The following is a 16,693-nucleotide window of genomic DNA, read 5'->3' as shown; positions in this document are numbered from 1 at the left end:
TGCCGGAGCTGAGCACTGAGATCCCTCAAGGCCTCACGCGAGGTCCGCTGCTGCTCTCCTGCACTTTATGTACATGATGAGATGCTGCTGAGAGAGAGGAGAGTCACGGAGGACGAGAGCACCCATGCTGAGCACTGAATAACTATTCGGCCTATGAATATGTTATTGAGGTGAATATTTCAACGGCGATGTTTTTATGTTTCTCAACTGGATTGTAGATTTAGCCTGCTGGTCTTCATTTAAATGAAGTGTGGCATTAACATGAGCCTAATATACAGCTCAGAAGTTTTTTTTTTTTTTTTTGCAACTACTTTGACTGTTTGCTGCTCTCTAATATTACTATAATTTGGAGTACATTTTATTTAACTTGTTTTTTTTTTATCATATTTATTAATAATAATTCATGTAGTTTACATTCATGCATTAATGGATAAATAACACGGCACTGTTGAAAATTATGCACTGTCAAAATATTTTTTTCAATATTTGTTATGTTAAAAATTCTCTCTCTCTCTCTCTCTCTCTCTCTCTCATATATATATATATATATATATATATATATATATATATATATATATATAACACACACACAGTAATGTGCAAAAGTTTTAGGCACTTGTGAAAACAGTTGCATAGTGTGGATGTCTTCAAAAAATAATGCCATAAATAGTTTTCATATATCAATTTCAAGAACAAGAACATTATATTTGGCATGACCACATTTGCCTTCAAAACAGCACCAATTATCATAGGTACACCTGGACACAGTTTTCTTGGTTGTTGGCAGACAATGTTCCAAGCATCTTGGAGAATTTGCCACTGTTCTTCTATCTGTTTAGGCTGTCTCAACTGCTTCGGTCTCTTTATGTAATCCCAGACTAGCTCGGTGTTAAGTGGGGGCATTTGTGAGGGTCATGCCATCTGTTGCAGGGTTCCCTGTTCTTCTTTTATATTATATTTGCAAATGTAATGTTTGGGAGTCTAACATTTATATTTCCTATTGACACACTAAAGCTGAAGATATAAATAACCATCTTAAGACAAATGTTCTTGTGAAACATCTTATGTACCTAAGACTTTTGCACAGTACTGGTATATATGTATATACAGCTCTGCAAAATTCTCAGTTTCTCTGGATTTACGATTTATATGTATTTGTTTGAGTAAAATGAATGTTTTTGTTTTATTCTATAAATTACTAACAACATTATCTAAAATTCCAAATAAAAATATTGTCATTTAGACAATAAATGTCAGCTGGTCTAAATAACAAAAAAAGATGCATTGTTTTCAGACCTCGAATAATTCAAAGAAAACAAGTTAATGTTTTAACTTAGGAAGAGTTCAGAAATCAATATTTGGTGTAATAACCCAGATTTCCAATCACAGCTTTCATGTGTCTTGGCATGCTCTCTTACCAGTCTTTCACATTGCTGTTGGGTGAATTTATGCCACACCTGGTGCAAAAATTCAAGCGGTTCAGCTTTGTTTGATGGCTTGTGGCATCCATCTTCCTCTTGATCACATTGAGGTTTTCAATGGGGTTCAGGTCTGGTGATTGGGCTGGCCGGTGGTCCTCCATCCACACCTTGATTGACTTGGCTGTGTGGCATGGAGCAATGTCCTGCCAGAAAAAAACAATCCTCAGAGTTGGGGAACATTGTTAGAGCAGAAGGAATCAAGTTGTCTTCCAGGATAACCTTGTACATGGCTTGATTCGTCCTTCACATAGACTAATCTGCCAGAGTCCAGCCTTGCTGAAGCACCCCCAAATCATCACCGATCCTCCACGAAATTCCATAGTGGGTGTGAGACACTGTGGCTTGAAGGCTTCTCCAGGTCTCCGTCTAACAATTAGATGACCAGGTGGAGGATCAGTGATTATTTGGGGATGCTTCAGCATGGCTGAACCCAGTAACCTGATTCAGTTACACCAGTTCCGTCTGGAGGAATGGGCCAAAATTCCAGCAACTTATGGTGAGAAGCTTGTGGAATGCTACCTAAAACATTTGACCCAAGTAAAACAATTTATAGGCAATGCTTCCAAATATTAACAAAGTGCATGTAAACTTCTGACCCACTGGGAATGTGATGAAAGAAATAAAATCTGAAAGAAATAATTCTCTCTACTATTAAAATAAAGTGGTGATCCTAACTGACCTAAGATAGGGAATGTTTGCTATGATTACTTATCAGTAATTGTGAAAAACTGAGTTAAAATGTATTTGACTGGTGTATGTAAACTTCTGACTTCAACTGTAAATTTGTGTATGTATGTATGTATGTATATGTGTGTGTGTGTGTGTGTATGTATATATATATATATATATATATATATATATATATATATATATATATATATATATATATACAGTGCATCTGGAAAGTATTCACAGCGCTTCACTTTTTCCACATTTTGTTATGTTACAGCCTTATTCCAAAATTGATTCAATTAAATATTTTCCTCAAAATTCTACAAACAATACCCCATAATGACAACGTGAAAGAAGTTTGTTTGAAATCTTTGCAAATGTATTACATTTACATTTATGCATTTGGCAGACGCTTTTATCCAAAGCGACTTACAGTGCAATTATTACAGGGACAATCCCCCCAGAACAACCTGGAGTTAAGTGCCTTGCTCAAGGACACAATGGTGGTGGCTGTGGGGTTCGAACCAGCGACCTTCTGATTAACAGCCCTGTGTTTTTGCCACTACGCCATCACCACTCCTATTACTCGTATTAATTGCTCGATACTTTGTTGAAGCACCTTTGGCGCCAATTACAGCCTGAAATCTTTTTGTGTATGATGCTACAAGCTTGACACACCTTTTTTTTGGGCAGTTTCTCCCATTCTTCTTTGCAGGACCTCTCAAGCTCCATCAGGTTGGATGGGGAGCGTCGGTGCACAGCCATTTTCAGATCTCTCCAGAGATGTTCAATCGGGTTCAAGTCTGGGCTCTGACTGGGCCACACAAGGACATTCACAGAGTTGTCCTGTAGCCATTCCTTTGTTATCTTGGCTGTGTGCTTAGGGTCATTGTCCTGTTGGAAGAAGAACCTTCACCCCAGTCTGAGGTCCAGAGCGCTCTGGAGCAGGTTTTCATCAAGGATGTCTCTGTACATTGCTGCATTCATCTTTCCCTCGATCCTGACTAGTCTCCCAGTTCCTGCTGCTGAAAAACATCCTCACAGCATGATGCTGCCACCACCATGCATCACTGTAGGGATGGTATTAGCCAGGTGATGAGGTTTCCTCCAGACATGACACTTGCCATTCAGGTCAAAGAGTTCAATCTTGGTTTCATCAGACCAGAGCATTTTGTTTCTCATTGTCTGAGAGTCTTTCAGGTGCCTTTTTGCCAATTCCAGGTGGGCTGTCCTGTGCCTTTTACTGAGGAGTGGCTTCTGTCTGGCCACTCTAATATACAGGCCTGATTGGTGGAGTGCTGCAGAGATGGTTGTTCTTCTGTAAGTTGCACATCCCTCCACAGAGAAATGCTGGAGCTCTGTCAGAGTGACCATTGGGTTCTTGGTCACCTCCCTGACTAAGGCCCTTCTCCCCCGATCACTCAGTTTGGTCGGGCGGCCAGCTCTAGGAAGAGTCCTGGTGGTTCCAAACTTCCATTTACAGATGATGGAGGCCACTGTGCTCATTGGGACCTTCAATGCTGCAGACATTTTTCTGTACCCTTCCCCAGATCTGTCCCTCGATACAATAATGTCTCAGAGGTCTACAGACAATTCCTTGGACTTCATGGCTTGGTTTGTGCTCTGACATGCACCATTAACAGTGGGACCTTATATAGACAGGTGTGTGCCTTTCCAAATCATATCCAATCAACTGAATTTACCACAGGTGGACACCAATCAAGTTGTAGAAACATCTAAAGGATGATCAGTGGAAACAGGATGCATCTGAGCTCAATTTTGAGTTTCATGGCAAAGGCTGTGAATACTTGTGTACATGGGATTTGTTTCGTTTTTTATTTTGTATAAATTTGCAAAGATTTCAAACAAACTTCATTCAAGTTTTCATTATGGGGTATTGTTTGTAGAATTTTGAGGAAAATAATAAATGTAATCAATTTCGAAATAAGGCTGTAACATAACAAAATGAGGAAAAAGTGAAGTGCTGTTAATATTTTCCAGATGCACTGTGTATATATATATATATATATATATATATATGTATATATATATATATATGTATATGTATATATATATATATATATATGGTTCGAAAACTGCTAGATTTCTAATAAACACTAGTACATTTTCAGTTTTTTTGCCCTTACATAGTCCTGTGATGTGAGAAATTAATTTTTAAAAGAGCAAATATAAATTTTTGTCTCTCAATTTACATAAGGTCAAACTGCCTGTATAATTATACTAGAATTAGAAAAAAAATAAGTCTTATTTGGTGTTATTTTAAGAAACTGCAGGCACTACATTTGAAAACTTAATTTGATAAATTGATTCATTTGATAAAGCTGTTTAACTGTTTAACAATTTCATATCAGTATCCTGAGTATAAAATAGCCTAATATTGACATGGCTAGTTCAAATGACTCATGCGTGTGGGTGGCAATATTTGTTTGCATTTAGGAAAATGAGATTGCCTCAGTAACAGTTGGTCTAGTTTTGACACACCCTTTCTCAACTGTTAATGTGAAATTCAGTGCTAGCCCTCCAGACACACTTGAGTGGTTTTAGTGGTTATTCTACAGAAGAATCAAAGAGAAGCAATATTACTTCTTGCAAAAGTACAATTTTAATACACAGTTACTTAAGCATTGTGGTGAGTACTCTTATGCATGCATGATGTAGTATCTAAATAGACACCTGATTGTATTTTATTAGGTTTACAAAATAAAGATGTCGCCGTTGGTGTTGGCAGTCGGAGTATGCTTAGCTGCGTGGATCACTCTGTATGCTTTGCTGTGTTACACAAATGGCTCTTGTGGCTATGAATGGAACTGTCGGCTAGTTACACTGTTTCATGGCATCCTTGCAGTCTGTATAACTGCTTATATTGGATACATAGATGGACCGTGGCCTTTCACCAACCCAGGCAAGAGTTTTCAAATATGAATATGTATGATGAATAACATGTGTATATATATAATATGTTTCCCATTAGCATGTTAAAGGGATAGTTTGTTCAAAAATTAAAATTCTGTCACATTTAATCACCCTCATGCTGTTCCAACCCCGTATAACTTTCTTTCTTCTGTGAAACACAAAAGGAGATGTTAGGCACCATGACGGCCTCAGTCATAGGCGTAATCTATGGGTGAGACATATCCCTACCAATTCTTGCCTTTGTAACTTTTGTCCCCACCACTTTTTGACATAGCTTTTATCAGGCAAGCGTCTAATGCAGAAGAAACCTCTCCAGTTCTTGAGGAGTTTCCATTCTGTACATGTGTGTTGTTATTATTAGTGTCGATCCAGCACAGGAGTATGTTATTTTTTATTTTTTTTTTGGAAGTCAACATTTAGTTTTATTATAAAATCACTGGTGGGTGTAATGTACAGTTGCCTACATCAAGAAACCCACATGCAAGTCATATTCCATTTCACAATGTTCCATTAAACTAAATATATCCTAGTGCAAGTAGCTTAGAGACAGATGTTTAAAATGCATAACATATCCATATTGTATTGCTCTGATTGCTATGAAGGTATTACCATGTGTACCATGGTAATACCTTTGTATTATTGCAGTACCTAAGAGTGGCATATACATACCATGGTAAATGGGTATGTCATCATTTAATACTATGGTATGTGAATATGGTAATCATTCAGTTCCATGGTGTTGATCAAAGTGTGTCTGTGGTCATCAGAACTACTATATATTGCATATGTAATGTATTGTAAATGTTCCTGCCTGTTATATGATCAGGTCTTGCACTAAAATTGCTTTATCACCATTGCAGATGCAACATAACACACCAAGTGTTTGACTGGCCAGTAGTATGACAGTTCCATCCCATTGTGATAAAAACAGCCATATCAAATACACAGAAAAAGAGCCGAGAGGTTTAAGGCAAACGTGTGATGTATGACATGTGTTCAGATCATCATCATTCATATTATATAAAAAAAAACCTGTTGGTGCTTCACACCAACTACTGTCATCTTTGCTGTTGGCACTAATGCTTGATTTATAGCTTTATTTGGAGAATTAACAAGCAATTACAATTTTAAGCAGGAGTGAGGCAAAATTCTAATGTTTTATGAAATTATGAATATTAGACTATTTATAAAAAAACATTTCTGATTAACACTTTTTTATTGATTCTAACAAATGAAACGGAAAAGAAAAACATTTATGCATAGAATCAACTTTTAACCCCCATTATTCCCCTCCCAATCCCCAACCCCACCCTGACCACAACAAACACCCCTGTTGTCAAAGCCAAATTACAAACACACACACACAAATATATATATATATATATATATATATATATATATATATATATATATATGTAAAATAATAATAATTTTAATCACACACATTTAAACTAAAAATACTCTCTACTGCCCCTATCAAAGAGCCTTCCAAAGATGTCAGATCCCACTTCATATTAAGCCTAGCCTTATATCTGACTGCTTAAATGCCGCCACCCTGCCATCTCCATGCACCAGTCCCAAAATGAGGGTGCACCAGCTGACTTCCATGCCCTCAGAATGATCTGTCCACTGATCATGACACTGGCTAGAACCCAATTTCGGATGTATTTATCCCCTAAACTAATGACCGCCCTAAACTAATTTCCACAAAGTTTCTAATACCTTCATACTATAGATTTCAAGATATAATTCTTTAAAAGCATTATTAATATCGATGGCTGAGGTAAATATTTCACCACCAACAGATTTCACTGAGAGAGTGGTAGAAAAAGACTCTCTGTTTTATATATCTAGCCAGAGGCTTCCCTGCTTTGTCCCCCGACTCCTGACTGTCTTGCCCTTAATAGCCAAAACTCCACCTTCCATGACAGAACAGTATTATATCTGTATTTCAATTGAGGCCATTAGACGACATTCGGCACTTCAGTTCAACCTCTGCACGTTTAATATTCTCTTCCAATTCCACAAGTTCTTGTGCTTTGGATTTTTTGGTGAATGAGGCATACTATATGATCTGGCCCCCAAGCCACACCCACCCCATATAGACACTGATTTCAGCCTTTAGCATTTGTTGGAATTCAGGATTTTGCAAAAGGGACACATTAAAGCACCAACTATATGATTTATTTTTCTCAGTATGTGGCAACACCTCTAAATACACCAGGGCGTGATCTGAAACTAAAATGTTTCCAATTGAGCAATCAACAACAGACAAATTATGGACTTGGATATAAAAATCTATTCTTGACTAAATGTTCAATCGACGTATCACAGTAAGATCCTCCAGTCAGCAGCGACCTTAGTCAGCATTGCTGACATGTTCAGAATCGCTCAGTGCTTTTCCATCTCTCTGACCAAATCGACTCCCGGGCCCACTGTAATGAATCAGGCAGACGAGGAGGTGCGGATCCAAATGCAGTTAAACTTTATTTAAAAAAACCAACAGAAAGGAAAAACCCTCAATGGGGAAACAAACACAAAACTAGAAAAACACGGGCAGGGGAGACATACCAGGCTAACAACATACAACCATACCAAACAACGACTGACAGAGACTGAACAAACAGACAGGGTTTAAATACAAGAATGTGGGACAAAGGGGCCAATGAACAACCAGAACACAAACTAGATGACAAGGTGATTAACAGAAGCAAATGACAAATTAACAAGGGCAGGTGAAAACAATGAACAGTGAACACGAGGGAAAACAAGACTATGGAGTTACAAGGGTGCCAAAAGTGAAAACTAAGGAACTACAAAAATGACAAACAAAGGGCAACGGAAAAACAAGACAGGGTATACATAACAGAGCCCCCCCTCAAAGGATCGGCTTCCAGACGATCCTAAAAACCCAAGACAAAAGACAGAAAACCCACAGAGAACAAAATGATGGCACCTGGGGCAGACAGGCAGACCAGGGGGAGCACAAGAACAAGGAGGCAGTCCAAGGGGCACAGAGGGCAGGCAGGAAGTCCAAGGGGGCACAAAGGGCAGGCAGGAAGTCCATGGGGGGCCACGAGGGGAAATGAGACAGTCCACGGGGGCACAAAGGGAGATGAGACAGTCCATGGGGGCACAAGGGGCAATTAGGCAGTCCACGGGGGCACAAAGGGACAGGTTTAGGAGGCCGGGGTGGTATTGACCGGGCAGGGACAGGTTTAGATGGCCCGGGGGCTGGCCATAAGGCAAGGGCCGGTTCAGGTGGCCTGGGAGGAGGCCGTGGGCCAAGGGCCGGTTTGGGGAACCTGGGAGGTGGCCACAGGACAGAGGCCGGTCTTGGTGGCCTAGGAGATGGCCGTGGTGCAAGGACCGGTTCAGGGGGCCTGGGAGGAGGAGTGGCCACTGGGGAGGCCGGCGGAGCCGCGAGGGGCAGAGCCAAAGGGGACTTCTGAGGCGGAGCCAAGGGAGGCTCGAGAGGCGAAGCCGAGGGGGGTGATGGCTTGGAAGGCTCAGAAGGCGGAGCTGAGGGAGGCGGCGCCATGGGAGGCTTTAGGAGCGGGGACCTGGAAGGCTCTGGAGTCTCTGGGGGCAGAGCCGTAGGGGGCTCTGGAGGTGGAGCCGTAGGAGGCTCGGGAGGCAGAGCCATAGAAGGCTCGGGAGGCAGAGCCGTGGGAGGTTCTGGAGGCGGAGCCGTAGGAGGCTTAAGAGGCTCTGGAGGTGGAGCCGTCGGAGGCTCTGGAGGCAGAGCCGAGGGAGGCTCGAGGAGAAGAGCCGCAGGAGGCTGAGCTGAAGGAGGCTCGGGAGGCGGAGCCATGGGAGGCTCGGGAGATTCTGGAGGCGGAGCCCTGGAAGAGCTAGGAGACGGGGCTGAGGAAGGCGGAGCCGATGCTGGCTCAGGAGGCCCAGGAGGCGGAGCCGTGGGAGGCTCTGGAGGTTGAGCCGAGGAAGGCTCAGGAGGCGGGGCCGAGGAAGGTGGCGCCGTAAGAGGCTGAAGAGGCGGAGACCTAGAAGTCTCTGGAGGCGGGGCCGAAGGGGGTGGCGCCGTAGGAGGTTTCAGAGGAGGAGCCCTAGAAGGCTCTGGGGTCTCTGGGAACAGAGCCGTAGGAGGCTCCGGGGGGGAGCCCTGGAAGGCTCGAGAGGCTTGAGGGGCAGAGCCCTGGAAAGCTCGAGAGGCGGAGCCCTGGGTGGCTCAAGAGGCTTGAGGGGCAGAGCCCTGGAAGGCTCGAGAGGCGAAGCCCTGGAAGGCTCGAGAGGCGGAGCCCTGGGTGGCTCGAGAGGCCTGGGAGGTGGAGCCCTGGCAGGCTCGAGAGGCTTGAGGGGCGGAGCCCTGGAAGGCTCGAGAGAGCCCTGGGTGGCTCGAGAGCTTGGGGCGGAGCCCTGGAAGGCTCGAGAGGCTTGAGGGGCGGAGCCCTGGAAGGCTCGAGAGGCTTGAGAGGCGGAGCCCTAGGAGGCTCGAGAGACTGGAAAGGCGGAGCCCTGGAAGGCTCGGGAGGCGGAGCTCTGGAAATCTGGGGAGGCGGAGCTCTGGAAAGCTCTGGAGGCGGAGCTCTGGAAAGCTCAAGAAGCTCGGAAGGCGGGGCTCTGGAAAGCCCGGAAGGTGGAGCTCTGGAAAGCTCGGAAGGCGGAGCTCTGGAAAGCTCGGAAGGCGGAGCTCTGGAAAGCTCGGGTAACTCGGAAGGCGGAGCTCTGGAAAGCTCGGGTAACTCAGAAGGCGGAGCTCTGGAAAGCTCGGGAAACTCGGAAGGCGGAGCTCTGGAAATCTCGGGAGGAGGAGCCCTAGAAGACTCGAGAGACTTGAGAGAATTGGGAGGCGGAGCCCTGGAAGACTCGGGAGGAGGAGCCCTGGAGGGCTCGAGAGGCGCTGGCTCTAGGACGGGCACGACCACTGGCGCTGGCTCTTGGACGGTCCTGGCTACTGGCACTGGCTCTTGGACGGTCACGGCCACTGGCGTTGGCTCTTGGACGGTCACAGATACTGGCGCTGGCTCTTGGACAGACATGGCTACTGGCACTGGCTCTTGGACGGTCATGGCTACTGGCACTGGCTCTTGGACGGTCATGGCTACTGGCACTGACTCTTGGACGGTCGAGGCTTCAGGCACTGCCTCACTGTCGTCTGAGGCTACAGGCGCTGGCTCGGGGACGGTCATGGTACGTGCCGGCTTGGGTTTGCTGGGCGCTGAAGGCAGAGCCACGGGGGGTTTAGGGCACGGGACTGCGGCAGGCGGAGGCTGGTGAGCAGAGACTTTTCCCCTTCTCCTCTTCCTCCGGGCTGATGCGACTGGCGAGGCTGGAAAGCTGTTCCTGGTCATCGTGGCCTTAGGCTCACAGGCCATGGCTGACGAGGGCTCGGGCTCAGGCTCGCTGACCGTGGCTGACGAGGGCTCGGGCTCGCAGACCGGGGCAGGCGTGGGCTCTGGCTCGCAGACCGGGGCAGGTGTGGGCTCTAGCTCGCAGACCGGGCAGGCGTGAACGGGAGCCGCACAACAGCAAGGTTAACTCCAGGAAGTCGCGGAGAGTCCAGCCGCGATGCCGGCAGCGCTCCTTCAGCCAGCCACTCAGGTTTTCCCTGAAGAAGACAACCAGGGAGGTGTCCGAGAAGTCCGCAACAGCCGCCAGTTTAAGGAAGTTGCGGACGTGGGCCTCAATAGGACGGTCCTCTTGCCTCAGGCAGAGCAGGTAGTATCTGGCGCGTAGTACTGCTGGATCCATGGTGGTTCAGTCGTTCTGTAATGAATCAGGCAGACGAGGAGGTGCGGATCCAAATGCAGTTAAACTTTATTTAAAAAAAACCAACAGAAAGGAAAAACCCTCAATGGGGAAACAAACACAAAACTAGAAAAACACGGGCAGGGGAGCCATACCAGGCTAACAACATACAACCATACCAAACAACGACTGACAGAGACTAAACAAACAGACAGGGTTTAAATACAAGAATGTGGGACAAAGGGGCCAATGAACAACCAGAACACAAACTAGATGACAAGGTGATTAACAGAAGCAAATGACAAATTAACAAGGGCAGGTGAAAACAATGAACAGTGAACACGAGGGAAAACAAGACTATGGAGTTACAAAGGTGCCAAAAGTGAAAACTAAGGAACTACAAAAGTGACAAAAATGACAAACAAAGGGCAACGGAAAAACAAGACAGGGTATACATAACACCCACGGTCTACTCGGGGGTGTCAGCTTGAGTGTCTTTTAATGTCTGCAGAGCCGAAGTATTTTTTAATTATTTTACATATTGTCCTCCTAGAACAGTTATGGAACAGAATGTATCGAATCTCAACTCTTTATGTCATAAGTATTAAAACTAGCAAAGTGCACAGAGCTCTTTATTTTTTATCAGAGCTCCGACCTTTTATGGCATCACATGACCCAGAGTATGTTATTTTTAATGTTAATATGATGGCTCATTGCGGATGTTACCAGTGCCGTTGAGTGACACCGGGTGGCAATGTTCTTTCATGCATCTAGACGAGCGCTCTACTCTTACTTCAGCTTGCGCTACTTTCCAGTTAAATCGCAAAGCATAATGTGTCCACGTTCAAGATATACATCCACTGATGTACAGATGCACTTTTCGTTTATTAAAATAAAACATTCAATTAAGGTGGATTAGAACCCGGAACTCCTTGTAGTAGCGGTGAAAACTTTACCATGAGACCAATAAATTACCCTGGCTATAAACAGGGTTGGGAGGGTTACTTTAGAAATGGATTCCACTACAGATTACAGAATACATGCAATAAATTGTAATTTGTAACATATTCCTTAGATTACTTTAGATCATCAACGTATTCCAAATATTTTCAGTTGTTGTTTTGACTATAAAACTCTGTCAGCACAGTAAGACAAAATACACATGTTAAAAATACATTCTCTGAAAAACCTAAATATCTTATGTAGTGTTGCTTCTAAAACAAGATAAATCAAATTGATCTTGTTTTAAGGATTTTTTCATATTCTTACAGGAAAACAATACAAACATTATTATCAAGAATACGATTGTTGCCCTAATATCAAAGGTCTTACTAGAAAAAAGAAATTATGATCTAATGTGAATTTGTTTTGATAAACAATTATGATCGTGCCTTGTAACGTGCATGTAAATTGGCTACAAATAGCATTTTAGCTTAGCGTAAAGCTGACAATTTACACAAGGTTTATTTCTCATCATAAGAAAGCTGCTGCTCAAATGCACTTTGGATAGCATAATTTATATGTATAAATGTTTTCCATCTGAAAGGACTAAATATTAAATAAAACAAATAAAATGCAAAGTAATCTCTTCAGTAATCCAAATTTGTTTTGAATGTAACTGTATTCTAATGACCAATGATTTAAATTGTAACAGTAGTGGAATACAGTTACTTATATTTTGTATTTTAAATACATAATCCTGTTACATATATTCCATTACTCCCCAACACTGCCTGTAAATGTACTGGTTCGTGTATTTATCGACTGACTAACACAATTCCTAGTACTGACAGTGTCAGATGTAGGGATCAAGTTATCAAACTGATTATGTGAAATATTTATAGGAGCTCTTAAAGGAATATTCTTGGTTTAACACAAGTCAAATTCAATTTACAGCATTTGTCGCATAATGTTGATTACAACAAAAAGACATTTTGACTAGTCCCTCCTTTTCTGTAAAAAAAAGAGCAAAATCTTGGTTCCAGTGAGAACTTGCAAGGCAATAAAAGTGAATGTTAATCTGGTCAACAAATTACTTTTTGAATTTGTCAACGATAATGAAGACCCAATGAAAAAGAGCCATCATAACGATAATCAAACGGTTTTAATTAAAACATACAGTTGACAAAAATATAACAATTTCGTTTTTTGATAGATTTAAACAGTACACCAACAATTGGTTTATTGGTAATATCTTGCTTTACTAAATTTATAAACGTAATTTAAAATAAAAAATATTTGAATATTTGGTTAAAGTTTGGTCTGTTACTGCTTAAAACATGATTTTGGCATTTTCCACATTATTAACTGTTGTTTTCAGTGCTGGGAAGATTACTACTGAATTGTAATCAGGTACTGTTTACAAATACGTACTGCATATGGATCATGTGTGAAACGGGCGTAACACTGCCTAGCATCTCCTTTTGTGTGCCACAGAAAAAAGAAATTCATATGAGTTTGGAACAAAGTAAGTGTTAGGAAATGATGACAGAATTTTCATTTTTGGGTTAACTATTCCTTTAAAATGTTTTTGTTCACTTTTTACTCTGTGTACATCATTTGCAGGTACAAATAACACCCCTCTGCAGATCACTGCTTTGGTGGTCAGTCTGGGCTACTTCATCTTTGACATGGCTTGGTGTGTGTACTTCTGTACAGAGGGCCTGGTAATGCTTGCCCATCACACTATTAGCATCTTGGGTATACTGCTAACACTGTGGCTGGGTGAGTCAGGTATCGAGTCCTGCGCTGTGCTGTTTGGCAGTGAGATCACCAACCCCCTCCTCCAGACTCGATGGTTCTTGAAACATTCTGGACGCTATGACAGCTTCCTTGGAGACATGGTTGATGTTCTGTTTGTGCTGTTGTTTGCGATCATGCGGATTTTCGTTGGAGGCACCATGCTGTACTATGAATTGATCTCTCCGAGACCAAAATTCATCATTAAATGTGGTGGTTTGGCCATGTACGCCCTGTCCTGGGTGTTCATGGCTGACATTGCCCGTTTCGCATACCGCAAATCCCAGGTCAAATACCAGCGCTGGATGAATCGGCAGAGGATGGCAGATGTCAATGGGCAGGATGTGAAGAGAGACTGAAAGATCTATAAACAACCAGCTGATCGGCCTATCATTTCTAACACTAAAGGTGAGAATTGGAATCAGAACAGAGATTCCAGCTAATATCAGAATCAGAATGCTTTAATGATAATAATGTACTGTGTGCTCACATACACAAGGAATTTATTTTTGGTGATAGGATAAACAAGTGCACTTAGAACATTACAGTGAGACACAGAATATAAAACAAGGTAGACATAAAAAATAATAGGACATATTACATAGAATGCCATATGTACATGTGCAAATGGAAATCTATGTGAAATGTATACAGTTATTGAATTAAATATGTGTGAATTTACATATGTTAATGAAATATTTATACATTACTGCACTATGGGAGTCCTTAGACAGTTTAATTATTAATGAGGAGAATGGCCTGAGGGTAAAAACTGTTCTTGTCTGAATGTCCTGGTGCTCTGTAGCGCCGGCCAGAGGGCAACAGCACAAAGAGGGAGTGGGCAGGGTGTGTGAGGTCCAGAGTGATTCTACCTGCACGTTTCCCCACTCTTGAGACGTACAGGTCTTGGGGGGTGGGCACCAATAATCCTCTCGGCAGTCCTGACTGTTGTAGTTTCCTTCTCTGATTTGGTGGCTGAACCAAACCAGACAGTTATAGATGTACACAGGACATATCAATGATGGCCGAGTAGAACTGTGTCTGCAGTTCCAGTGGCAGGCTGAGCTTCCTCAGCTGGCGAGGAAGCTCAAGTAATATAGCTCAAGAGCTAATGTTTAGATGTTTACATATTTTTTAAACATGATATCGACCAATACAAAATGTATTTATGGTTTTAAATTTATACTTTTAATATACACATGAAAAAAACATCTGTGCTGTATTAGAATCCTGAAAGATACAGTTAACCCAAAAATGTAAATTGTCTCATCATTTACTCGCCCTCATACCATCCCAGATGTGTATGACTTTCTTTCTTCTGCAGAACACAAATTAAGATTTTTATAAGAATATTTCACCACTGAATGTCCATACTGTGCAAGTGGATGGTGGCCAGAACTTACATTTTTTGGTGAGGGTGAGTAAATGATGAGAGAATTCTCATTTTTGGGTGAACTATCCCTTTAAACAGTTTTCAGTTTGTATTTGTATGATTAATTCAAGATTTACAAACCTCTTACAATCAAATCTAAAATTATATATGTGTACTCATATGGCATAAAGTCTTTAATCTGCTCAGCAATTAAAATATTTGATATTTTTTGTAATTAGCAATACTACTTGTGATAAATGAATTGTTTTATTAATGTTGCTATTATACATTTTCGTTATACTTCAGTGTGTGAACATTTCTGAAATAACCATGAAACACTAAATGTTGTGTGTAAGATTGCTAAATAATCTGTGTAAGATTAATGACTCGAATAACAAAACAAATCCAGAGAGAAATATAAAGTTCTGTTCTGTAATCATTTTAAAATTGTTGAGTAATGACTTTTGGGGCCTGTTTGCATCAGTAATCATCTGTCATAGTGATCTTGACCACACCACTGGAAGAAATCAATAAACATTGTCATCATTATTACAATAAATCAGTTATTTTTCATTATTAATTTATTTAAGGGTGTAGTGTCTTTGTGTATGTCAATTACTGCCAAATAGATCATGCCATATGTCATAATAATGTGTGAAATTGTTACATACAAAGTTTCAGACCGAATGATTAAACTATGCCTAAATGGCAAGGATAATAATAATAGTGTATCATAATACTACTATTAACATTATTAATATGTAGAACAATTACACAAATAAATCAAATATATGTGAGAGGTCCAACAAGTAAAGCATTATACATGAGTTGCAGTTTTTTAAACATCCATGTGGAGGCAAACTAACATAATGATTAAAAATTTTTGTACTCATTAACTTGAAATTCTTTTAATTTAAACAAAGATTGGCTCACATTTTCCAATGAATTAATAGCACTTATTTAGTCAACTGTTATAATATATATATATATATATATATACTGACGGTCAGATGTTTGAAATAATGTACAGATTTTGCTGTTTCGGAAGGAAATTGGTACTTAAATTCACCAAAGCATCATTCAACTGATCACAAAGTTTAGTCAGGACATTACTGATGTAAAAACAGCACCATCACTATTTGAATAAAGTAATTTTTGATCAAATCTAGACAGCAGCCATCACTCCAACACCTTATCCTTGAGTAATCATAATAAATTGCTAATTTGCCATTATATCAAACACAGCTGAAAGATATTTATTTCATTGAATTAATCTTAATATTGTCTTTGAGTTTGTTTTTGAGTTGCCACAGTATGCAATAGACTGGCATGTCTTAAGGTCAATATTAGGTCAGAAATGGCAAAAAAAAAAAGAAAAGAAATGGCTTTCTTATGAAACTCGTCAGTCAATCATTGTTTTGAGGAATTAAGGATATACAATGCTTGAAATTGCCAAAAGAAAACTGAAGATTTCATACAAAGTTGTACACTACAGTCTTCAAAGACAAAGGACAACTGGCTCTAACAAGGACAGAAAGAGACGTGGAAGGCCAGATGTACAACTAAACAAGAGGATCAGTACATCAGAGTCTCTAGTGTGAGAAATAGACGCCTCACATGTCCTCAGCTGACAGCTTCATTGAATTCTACCTGCTCAACACCAGTTTCATGTAGAAACCAGTAAAGACCATATATATATATATATATATATATATATATATATATAACCATAAATAGAAGACTCAGGGGTGCAGGTCTGATGGCAATAATTGCAAAGAAAGAGACA

The 16,693-nt window shown here is 41.3% G+C and overlaps 1 protein-coding gene across 1 annotated transcript; it reads left to right on the top strand.

Annotated features, from left to right (window-relative positions):
• The first annotated feature begins 86 nt into the window (after window positions 1-86).
• Window positions 87-15,368, top strand: LOC127629750 (TLC domain-containing protein 5-like). The gene is made up of 3 exons (XM_052106972.1): window positions 87-170; window positions 4,866-5,076; window positions 13,362-15,368. Exons 2-3 carry the CDS (start codon window positions 4,881-4,883, stop codon window positions 13,892-13,894), a joined length of 729 nt encoding a protein of 242 aa, XP_051962932.1. The 5' UTR covers window positions 87-170; window positions 4,866-4,880; the 3' UTR covers window positions 13,895-15,368.
• The last annotated feature ends 1,325 nt before the right edge of the window (window positions 15,369-16,693 follow it).

This window comes from Xyrauchen texanus, chromosome 36, assembly GCF_025860055.1.
Source record: "Xyrauchen texanus isolate HMW12.3.18 chromosome 36, RBS_HiC_50CHRs, whole genome shotgun sequence".
Lineage (NCBI taxonomy): Eukaryota > Metazoa > Chordata > Actinopteri > Cypriniformes > Catostomidae > Xyrauchen > Xyrauchen texanus.
Note: the sequence above shows the minus strand (reverse complement) of the source record. Positions and strands in the feature narration are given on the sequence as shown.

Coding starts and splice junctions, on each gene's coding strand:
- LOC127629750 (XM_052106972.1), top strand. CDS start 4,881: ATGTCGCCGTTGGTGTTGGCAGTCGGAGTATGCTTAGCTGCGTGGATC. Junction 5,077..13,361: donor GTGGCCTTTCACCAACCCAG/GCAAGAGTTTTC, acceptor CATCATTTGCAG/GTACAAATAACACCCCTCTG.